The sequence below is a fragment of the Cyprinodon variegatus genome, unplaced genomic scaffold, assembly GCF_000732505.1.
Source record: "Cyprinodon variegatus isolate N-32 unplaced genomic scaffold, C_variegatus-1.0 Scaffold10, whole genome shotgun sequence".
Classification (NCBI taxonomy): domain Eukaryota; kingdom Metazoa; phylum Chordata; class Actinopteri; order Cyprinodontiformes; family Cyprinodontidae; genus Cyprinodon; species Cyprinodon variegatus.
Window position 1 is genome coordinate 2139726 of NW_015150463.1, and position 10060 is coordinate 2149785.

A 10060-nucleotide genomic window follows, 5' to 3' on the forward strand; every position below is an offset into this window, starting at 1 on the left:
TGATGTAAGAACATCTATTTTTATCAAAGAAAAGCTCTTAAAGCATCCAGTTGTTGAAATTTTAACGGTATAAACAGCTCTTGAGGGAAATACATTTAAACTTTGGTCCATTGTAGCTGCAGTCTCAAGTGTTATTTTTTTTACAGAAAAGTGGTGTTGCATTATAGTCCCACCTCCTGTGCTACGATTTGTCTGATGTTTTAAACCACAGAGTATTGAGCCTTCCCAGACTGACTTAAAGGGGAACGCCGTTTTTTTTTTTTTTTTTTTACATTGGGCCCTTGATTTTACGTTATTACATCATGTTCTACTCACCCAAATCAGTTTTGTGTCATTTGGAAGTGTTCTGAAGATATTTGGTTAGGTTATATCCAAGTAACGTCTTCCTATGGGCAATGACTTGAGGTTCACACCCTGAAAAGGTGTTCAGAAGAAAATACTTTCCATGAGCAACCTCATCAGGCTGTTCTTAATTAAAAATTATTTGGTCCAATCTGTTTGATCAAAGCCAAAATTCGGGCAGCTATTCACCATTAACATATTAAAGTGCATTAACACCTGAATTTGAATAATGTGAATTAAGCAAGTAATTTATATGTTATCCCTTTGTATAGGAGTGTTCAGGAGCAAAGTGATGCGAAGGATGTGTTTCTTAAGGTGGACACAGGGTACTGGCTTTCTACATTCAATACAGCACTGTGACTCACTCTGAAAAAATCTAGGACTGCCAAGTTGAGTTAATCAGACCAAAGGCAAGTGGATAGAAGCTCCACCTATTAGATGACCCGGTGTCTTGTTTGCATCGTGAACTGGTGCTGAAATGTCAATCGAGCAAGAGCACTAAAATAGAGCAACATTCTAGAATCATTTGCGTTCGATGTGATTGCACCATTAGAGCCTGTCACGGTTCCTCCTGCAGAAAGCATTACAGACCAACTGATATACTCCTAGCCACTGCACTCAACCATTTAAATTAATGTTTCACCAATGTAGATGCTAATAAATGATTTATAGTCTATATTAATAAAATACCCTTTTATAAAACAGAAATGATAAAAGTTCTTGTAAAAAAAAAAACATTCACAAATGAGAAAACCCGCCTCATGAGTGCTCTTAAAAAATTTATTGCTTTTCTTGCATAGTTCTACAAGCTTCTTTGGTGTATTAAAATGATTTGGTGTATTTTTCTGGGATTATAATGACAAGTTTAATGACAAGTATAATCACATGTTCATTTTAAAATATGCAAACATGCCAAACAGACCGAAGTATACAGCAATTAACATTAAAGTGTTCACAGTACAGTCAAAAAGGAAAAATTTCTATTTAAATTCATAATAATTTTTTTTAAAATAAAAGTACAATATAACTGAAAAGGAAACTATTTTTTTTACATGGAAAACATTTTATAAAGATATTTGCAATATCCCTGTTGCATAAGTATGCACACCTTAAATCATTACTTTAGTACGAGACATTTTACCTTAGCTGTAGCACTGTTGTATACTGTACATGCCTGCCATACCAAGAAAGGAATTTGATTAGCATTATAAAAAGTGAGTACATTCCAAGTATGTATTTTTCTGACTGGCTTATTTTAATAAGTTAGAAATAGCCATAGTTTTTTTAGAGATACCAAAAGAGCGAAAAATTATCATTGTACAAAGGCCAATGTGGGCACATCAAACCAATACGTTGTCTTTACCTTCTACATCCAACCAATATCAGCTTTGCTAATGTTGAGTAAAGGGTTTGAGGGCTGGCTGTGGTTTCGGTTGTAACTGACAGGGACACGAACATAGAGAAATATCACAGAGATGATAGTTTAGCAATGGAGTACTTGTATTAGGTGGAGGATTTCTCTCAACTGCCTTCACCAGAAACAGAGGAAATGGGGGTGAAGAGGGGAACCAGCCCAGAGCCATATTGGATTGAACTAGCTATGACTCAATTGAAGTAAAGAATTTAAGCCCTCAAAATATCCCTTACTGTAAAAAGTCCTGTTGGCCAAAAGAAAAACCTTGTTTTCATCGTCAATAACATAAAGTAAATAAAAATTATTTGTTGCTGGAACTCAAAACTGGTATCAGCTATCTACTGCTACTTCTATGTGGAAAATTGCACGTAGGACAATATATTTTTTCCCCATCCACATGCATTATGCCAAAAACTTTTTTTTTTTTTTCCTGGCTTTTATTGTCATTACACTGTCACAAGTACAGAGCAATGAAATGAACTCTCTTCATTTAACCAATCCTGTTGGGGAGCAGTGTGCTGCCATTGTGTGGTGCCAGGGGAGCAGTGTGGGGTTAAGGCTCTTTGGGACCAAGATTGGCAGTGTGTGGGAGTGGGGCTCGAACTCAGAACCTCAGGATTCCAAGCTCTATGCCCTAACCACTACCCCACTACTCCCCCCAAGCTCTTCCTTTTGCTAGCTGTTGCATTGACCAATGATCTCCCGTCACGCCTACATATAGTAATACAACAGTGACCCCACTCTTGGAGATATGCTCGAAAGACGAAAGTAAAACTAAATCCATCCCTATTTTCCGTCTTAAAAGGAATTATATTTTATGTCAAATTATATTTAGTTAATTTAAAAAGTCACTGCCTAATTATAAGAGAATGGTAAGGTTGGTGGTAACTAACAACAGATGTGCGCTGCATTGATCAGCAGCAGGAGGCCAACATACACACTGAGGAGCATGGCCAACCAGACCAGAACCCAAACCCAGGAAACAGTGGTCCTGTGAATGTAGTACTGAAAGTGTGGATGTGGATTAGTGTCTCAGATGAGACTTTGTAAAAGGAAAGGATCCCAGCTGGGAGGTCAACATAGACTGCTACTCTGTGGGAGATGGAGGAGGAAGAGATTGGTGTCATCCTGTCATCATGCCAGACAGAATAACCATCTTCAGAGCAGACCAGAGCCCAGGACTGTTTGTTCCATCCAAACAAACAGTCCTTTAATCCTCCACACCTTTCGATTTCTCTGTAGCTCACTGCAATGTAAACTCTTCCACTCCAGTCTACCTCCCAGTAACCTCGACCAGATACACCCTCGGAGCACAGCAGCTGAGGACACCAGTACTCAAACCTTTTGTGGTGGTCATTGTATGCATGTAACTTTGCCAAATATGTCACCTTCATCTTGTTTTCAGACAATTCTATACCCCTGTTTATAGTGTCTGTGTCAAAGGTCAGGGTACAGGAATCTGAATGAGAAAACAAACACAACATTTAATATTTTTAATGTGTTATTTATCAAAGCATTTTAGTCAAGTAGTCTTATCAGTTACTACAAAAGTGATAGTACTGAGTCATTTAAAGTCCAAATTACTGTCATGACATTATTAGATTAGTTATCCATAATGGATATGTTAACATGCCATTTTTTCACTTTTTTCTGTTAAATCCAATGGCCATTTAATATAGGTATAGTGAAGATAAGTAATAAAAGCTTATACAAAAAAAGAATAATTAAGTTCTGCATCATGGATACGCCGTTTATTTTGGTATATAGAACATGTTTTTGTCTGCTATAGAAGAGCTGGTCTTGTATGATGGCATTGTATAGAAAACTCTAAAGCAATTATGTTTCTAATTAGATACAAATATAGAATCTGATTATGCTTGGACCTTTGAAATAAATAACTTCCTGAGCAATTGTTAGAAAAGTTATATTGTCATTTTTAGTATTTTTTATGCTCAATATTAAAGCAATACTTACACTTTTTTAGACCTGGTCTCAACCAGTTCTTTCCACCAAACTTAAGTCTAAAAAGGAAAATACAAATCAAAATAAGGCTGTTGTACTGTAGTCTGTCTCCACATACAAACACAGTTATCACATTTGTATTTGCTTCACATTACATTCTGCACCATGAGATTTGCTTCATTATCTGCCTGTAAATGTGTAGGTTGTGTAATGCATTAAACAGAAATAATTATATTTAATCTTTTTAAATATGTGTTTTTGTGTTTTGTGTTGAGCAGCCAGTTTCACGACCTGCCCACCTCTATTGACCACCTGACCCAATCCCAGACTGTCCCCATTCCCAATGCAGTCATACTCTCAGCTGTGGAAGGCACCTTGATTGACAGTGGGGAGGTATGAACAACAATGGCATGGCCTCCCTTCTTCCCTCTGATGGAAAAGGCAAGAAGCCATTGCTATTGCAACACAGTCACACACCCCATGTGCATGACTGTAGCTCTGTGGCGCAGGTTCATATGACTTCAGACATTTGGGGGTTAAAACTAATTTTATAAAGTCAAATACAACCATTTCAAACAAACCCTTCCCTTTTGGTATTAAAGTTTCCTGTTTTATTTTTCCTGAATTGGGATTTTCTGTCAGCATGATGAAGATACAAAAAACAGGGGGATCTTACATTTGAATGCACGTGTTTCGTCTGCCATTAGTTTGCTGTTACACACGCTGCCAAATTCCAGCAAGTCTGCACTCATGCAACGCTCCACTCCCCCTACCCATTATGTGGTTTGAGACTGCCCTCAATGTAGCAGACCCTCCGGGGGAATGCGCACACGGAGGGTTAGTGTAATGTGGTGGTCAAGACCACACCAACTCAGGCCAAGGAGTACCGAGACCAAGACAAGGCCAAGACCTTTAGAGGCTAAGACCAAGACCTTATTTGAATTTTGTAAAAAAAAAATTAAAAAATCCTGCTTTAACACATTTTTCTTCCTCAACTCACAGTATAATAATAAAACCTTTCTTCTTACATAAGAGTTTCCAGTTTCCATTCTGGATCTTCCTGTATAGCAGTTAGACCCTTCACTGCTGAGTCTCCTGGGTGATTGTAACTTAGGTCTAGCTCTCTCAGATGGGAGCTGCGGTTCAAGGCTGAGAGCAGAGAGTCACATCCGTTTTCTGTTATCAAGCAGCCTGAAAGCCTGCAAAAACAGAATTTACATGAAAGACCCTTCTATTACTTATTGTTGTATTTTAATTCAAAATCAACAATTTAATGAACTTGGTGAGATTGGTGGTATTGTCCATTTACATATACAGTACAGTTGGTCATCAATGTTTACATACCCTCCCATCAATGACAATGACAAATTCAAACCAGTAATTCAAATAATAAAAAAGGAAAAATTATTAATAGATAACGATGAAGTAAATGCTTAATTAGTCAATTAAAACATTGATTTTGAATTTTTGCAGAGAAAAATTCATTCTAGACAAAGTAAAATCTTATGTATGTATAAATCTGTATGAATTTATGAATATATATATAGTTGTATATATATTGAATATTTTATAATATATAGACCTTGTATATATATATATATATATATATATATATATATATATATATATATATATGTGTGTGTGTGTGTGTGTGTGTATATATATATATATATATATATAAAATGAGGCAATAATCAAAGAATAAGTTGGGAATCCTAACCTGAGTATTTCCAGTCTGCAGTTAGGACTCTTGAGTCCATCAGACAGGCGCTTCAGTCCAGAATCCCGAATGTCATTGTTACTCAGATCCAAAGCTCTTAGATTAGAGCTGAGAAGTATAGATAGATTTTTACAGCATTTCTCTGAGAGGTTGCAGAGGCTGAATCTGAAAACACGATGCATGAGAAAACAATGTTTTAACCTGATCAATATGAAATACGAAAAACTGTGGAATTTAGTTTTAATGAAGAAGGACTTGGGGGGTGGGCAGCACTATGATGCAGTTTGTAGTACTGTTTCCTTGCAGAAAGAAGGTTGTGGGTTTGATTCTTGGCTGAGGGATTTTCTGTATGGAGTTTGAAAATTCTCCCTGTGCAAAGGGTACTCTGGCTCCCTCTCACAGTCCAAGAATGTGACTGTGAGGTTAATTGGCTTCTCTGAGTTGTCCCTAGGTATGATTGTGTAAGCATGGTTGTATTTCTCTCTGTTGCCCTGTAACAGACTGGTGACTTGCCCATAAACTGCCAGTCTTTCACCGGCCCCACCTGACAGAAAAAGTGGGAGAAGATGGATGGGTGGGCTGAGGTGTAAAGAATAAGCCAATCCTCAAAGAAACCTTGGTAAATAATATGGTTAAAACCCATTTCATCAATAAGATTAACACCATCACAAGCAAATAACACAAATATCGCTCTCTTTAAAACATTTGACAGCTTTTATCCATTTCTTACAGCAGTAAAAGGTAGAACAGATTTTTTTTTTCCTTCTTCTTTACAGAAAAAAGACATTACTTGTACAGTATTCTTTTTTCATTCTAAAAACTGTGGATGATTTCCTCAAATTAAACCTCAAATACTGTAAGTGAAGAGCTGTCCCCAGGGTTGGCTCAAAATAGTAGGGTTATGTGACCCCATAGAGCCCCCTACTGGCCCAGGGGAGCCTAAATTCAGAAAGCGGAGGTTGATAATACAGGGGAATAAAAACTGGAAAACTGGAAACTTTTCTATAGATAGAGTCAAAATCCGAAAACAGATGAAAACCTCTAAGGACATTTCTAAACTTAAAAAAAATAGCTAAGGTTTTAATAAACTAATAATTGAGCTAAACATTTGTGTGATTTGATGTAATGAATACAAATTCTAATATTTCAAAAAGCTTTTAATAGTAAGAAAGATTTGCATTCATAAAGTGAGAGATTTTAAAAAATGTTCAAGGATTGTTAAGTAAAAATATGCATATAACAGTTAATAACAACAGACATAAAGAAATATCTATCTATTTAATTTGACTTGATACATGTATCTCAAGTATAAATCAAAAATAAATATTTTTCATGTATACAATATGCGGCCACTTTTGGCTTTTCATAATTGCTCCACTTGCAATTGATCCTCTTTATAGAATTCTGTTTTAGTGACAATTCAAATTTAAAGATAAAATATTATGGTCAAAGTATTTTTATACAAATTGAGGTTCTATAGTAGGATTATCTATTCATTCCCCTTCATTGCTGCACCTGCCTCATCCTGATGTTGGAGCGGCGGACCTGCCTCATAGTCAGATCCATTTAATAGAAATTAGAAACAGAGCTGCCTCTTTACAATATCTATTTGAGCGGTCCTAATTATAACGTCACCTATAAAAGATAAAGTACAGATTGCAAACAAAAATTGCTGAGTTTTTGTGGGATTAGAGAGGTAACAAAATATGACAACCTGCACAGTGAGTGGGTTGTCAGCAGCATTTTTCCTCTGATATTTTTGTTGTTTTTTTATTGTACACCTTTGTAAAGCACTTTGTGACCTCAATGCTTGTGAAAGGTGCTATATAAATAAATTCTTACTTACTTACTTTATAGTTTAGATGACAAATGTGTGTTTTTGAATTAGAATATAACAAGTAACAATTTGATCTGACCTTAGGGACTCCATTTTGCAGGATTCTGGTTCCACTCCATCCATCAGCAGCTGTACTCCAGAATCCTGGAGCCTTGTGTTACTTATCTCAAGCTCGCTCATATTAGAATCCTTTGAGCTTATAATCGAAGCCAGAGCTGTAAGACTTTTCTCTGAGAATTGAAAGGAATCCAGCCTAAAGAAGGCAGAAAAGAAAATGTATGTTGATTTTTATTTGCTTATTTGAATGTTTTTTAGATATTTTTCATAAAGCTACTCTATTGTCTTACTTACAAGACTTTGCTTGCAGCTTTCACAACTTGCAACAGCCTCATCAGAGCCTCCTCAGAAGCAGAGTATTTCTTCAGGTCAAAAACATCTAGATATTCTTCTGAGGAGAGCAAATTGAACACCAGGGCTGACCAATGGGCAGGGGACAGTTTGTCTGTACAGAGTCGCCCTGATGACAAATATTGCTGGATCTCTTCTACCAAGAAATTATCACCCAGCTCATTTAAACAGTAAAACAGATTGAGACCTTTCTCTGTGGGCAGATTCTCACTGATCTTGTCTCTGATGTGTTTGATTGTTTCTTTATATGCCTCTGGGTTACTATCTGTCTTTATCAGAAGGCCTTGTAGGAGAGTCTTATTGCTTTTCAATGAAAGACCTAGAAGGAAACAAAGGAACTGGTCCAGATGTCCATTTCGGCTTTGCAAGGTTTCCTTCACAGCAGTTTTATAGAAACCCGCCTCAGTAGCTTCTTCTGAGTCAGACTTTCCTAGTAGGTTAATGCCACAGTTGAAGAACGTCAGATGCACATGAAGAGCTGCCAGAAATTCCTGAACGCTCAAATGTACAAAACTGAACACCTTGCCTTGGTACAGCCCCTTATCTTCTATAAACATCTGTGGAAAATCCTCTGCGTACTTTGAAGCATCGTGGATATTGATTCCACTATTCTCCAGATCGGACTCATAAAAGATCAGGTTTCCTTTCTGTAGCTGATTAAAAGCCAGTTTTCCCAGAATTTCAATCATGCCCCTGGTTTCTAGACTCCAGTGTTGCTGTGTTTCAGGTACTTTGTCACATTTGATTAATTTTAGTTTAGCTTGAATCAACAGGTAATGGATGTACAACTCAGTCCTTGTCTTTGGCAGCTCTTTGGTTTCACAGGTTTTAAAGTCATTCTCCAGAACTGTAGCTGTGATCCAGCAGAAGACTGGGATCTGGCACATTATGCGAAGGGTTCTTGATGTTTTGATTTGAGAGATAACATTGCTGGCCAGATCCTCATCTGTGAATCTTTTCCTGAAGTACTCCTCCCACATCTGCTGTTCAGCAAACCCTCTGACTTCTGTCACCAAGTCCACACACTCAAGAGGGATCTGACTGGCTGCTGCGGGTCGTGTGGTGATCCACAGATAAGCAGAAGGTAAGAGGTTCCCTCTAATGAGATTTGTCAGCAGCACATCCAGTGAGGCGGACTCTGTAACATCAGTCAGAATCTTATTGCTGAAGAAGTCTAGAGGAAGTTGACACTCATCCAGACCATCAAAGATGAATGCAACACAGATATCTTCAAATCTGTAATTTCCTAGGTCTTTACAGTCAGTAAAGAAATGCTTAATAAGTTCTACCAAGCTGAGCTCCTTCCCTTGCAAGAAATTGAGCTCCCTGAATGTGAATGGAAATATGTAATGGATTTTCTGGTTGGTTTTGTTTTCAGCCCAGTCCAGAGTGAACTTCTGTGTTAGAACAGTTTTTCCAATCCCAGCCACTCCCTTCGTCATCACTGTTCTGACTGGTTTATTCATCTTTGTGGTTTTAAATATATCCTCACATTTAATCTTCATTTCAGGTTTGTTTTGTGCTCTGCTTGCTGTTGCAATCAGTCCAATCTCATGCTGATTATCATGACTTTCATTCCCACCGTCTGTGAGGTAAAGTTCTGTGAAGATCTGATTCAGAAGGGTCTGGTGTCCTGACTTTGCAATCCCTTCAAACACATACTGAAACTTCCTTTTCAGCAAGAATTTATGTTTCTCTTGAAGAATTGCATAAGAGCATTCTGAGTGATAACAAACAGGAATAAATAAATTATTATATAGCTTATTCCCTGCAAAAAAAATAAATAGCTATTGATTTAAACTTGGTGTCAGATATTTTTCCAATGAACGTCCAGACTAGGTAAATCTAGTTTTGATTTTTTTTACTGCTGAAAAACCAGGATAAATCTTACTGCTTTCCAACTGGTCAGCCAGCTCCTCTTGCTTCTGTATCCTCAGAAAGTGCAGAGCAATTTTCACCAAAGCCTCCATGCAGCTCCTTCTCTGCCTTGTATCCTCTGGTAAGCTCTCATCCTCCCCATCAGACTCAAAGCTTTTTAGCTTACCGGTGCTCATACAGCTTTTGATAACCTTGAGCTTGTTTTTAACAAATGTTACAATGCTGTCTTCCAGGTCCTGAAACATAATACCAGATACATCATCTTATTCTAGGGCCATGGTCCAAAGCAAAATTGTGAAAAACTAAATATGTTATATTTTTTTATACTTACACACCTGAAAAACAGAGTCCAGTTCATTTTGATGTTGTGGAGGAGACTGACCAGCTTCTGCGCTCTGCTCCTGCACCCTGAGGGCAACATGTACCTTAAATTACATCTAGTTTTGAAAAGCATTGGTCTACATGGAGACATACAGTTCTATATAAATATTAAAGGCCA

General features: G+C 37.3%; 1 protein-coding gene across 6 annotated transcripts in view; it reads right to left on the reverse strand.

Annotated features, from left to right (window-relative positions):
• Window positions 1–1130: 1130 nt before the first annotated feature.
• Window positions 1131–10060, reverse strand: part of LOC107087870 (protein NLRC3-like) — a 13841-nt gene continuing 4911 nt past the window's right edge. For all 6 annotated transcript variants that reach the window (XM_015379712.1, XM_015379697.1, XM_015379730.1 and 3 more), the window contains exons 4-11: window positions 9897–9969; window positions 9575–9797; window positions 7627–9403; window positions 7355–7528; window positions 5439–5603; window positions 4747–4917; window positions 3731–3777; window positions 1131–3215 (exon numbers count right to left, since the gene is read on the reverse strand). In XM_015379712.1, the coding sequence (XP_015235198.1) occupies window positions 2671–3215; window positions 3731–3777; window positions 4747–4917; window positions 5439–5603; window positions 7355–7528; window positions 7627–9403; window positions 9575–9797; window positions 9897–9969 (3175 nt within the window). In that variant the 3' untranslated portion in view covers window positions 1131–2670. The remainder of the gene's footprint in view (window positions 3216–3730; window positions 3778–4746; window positions 4918–5438; window positions 5604–7354; window positions 7529–7626; window positions 9404–9574; window positions 9798–9896; window positions 9970–10060) is intronic.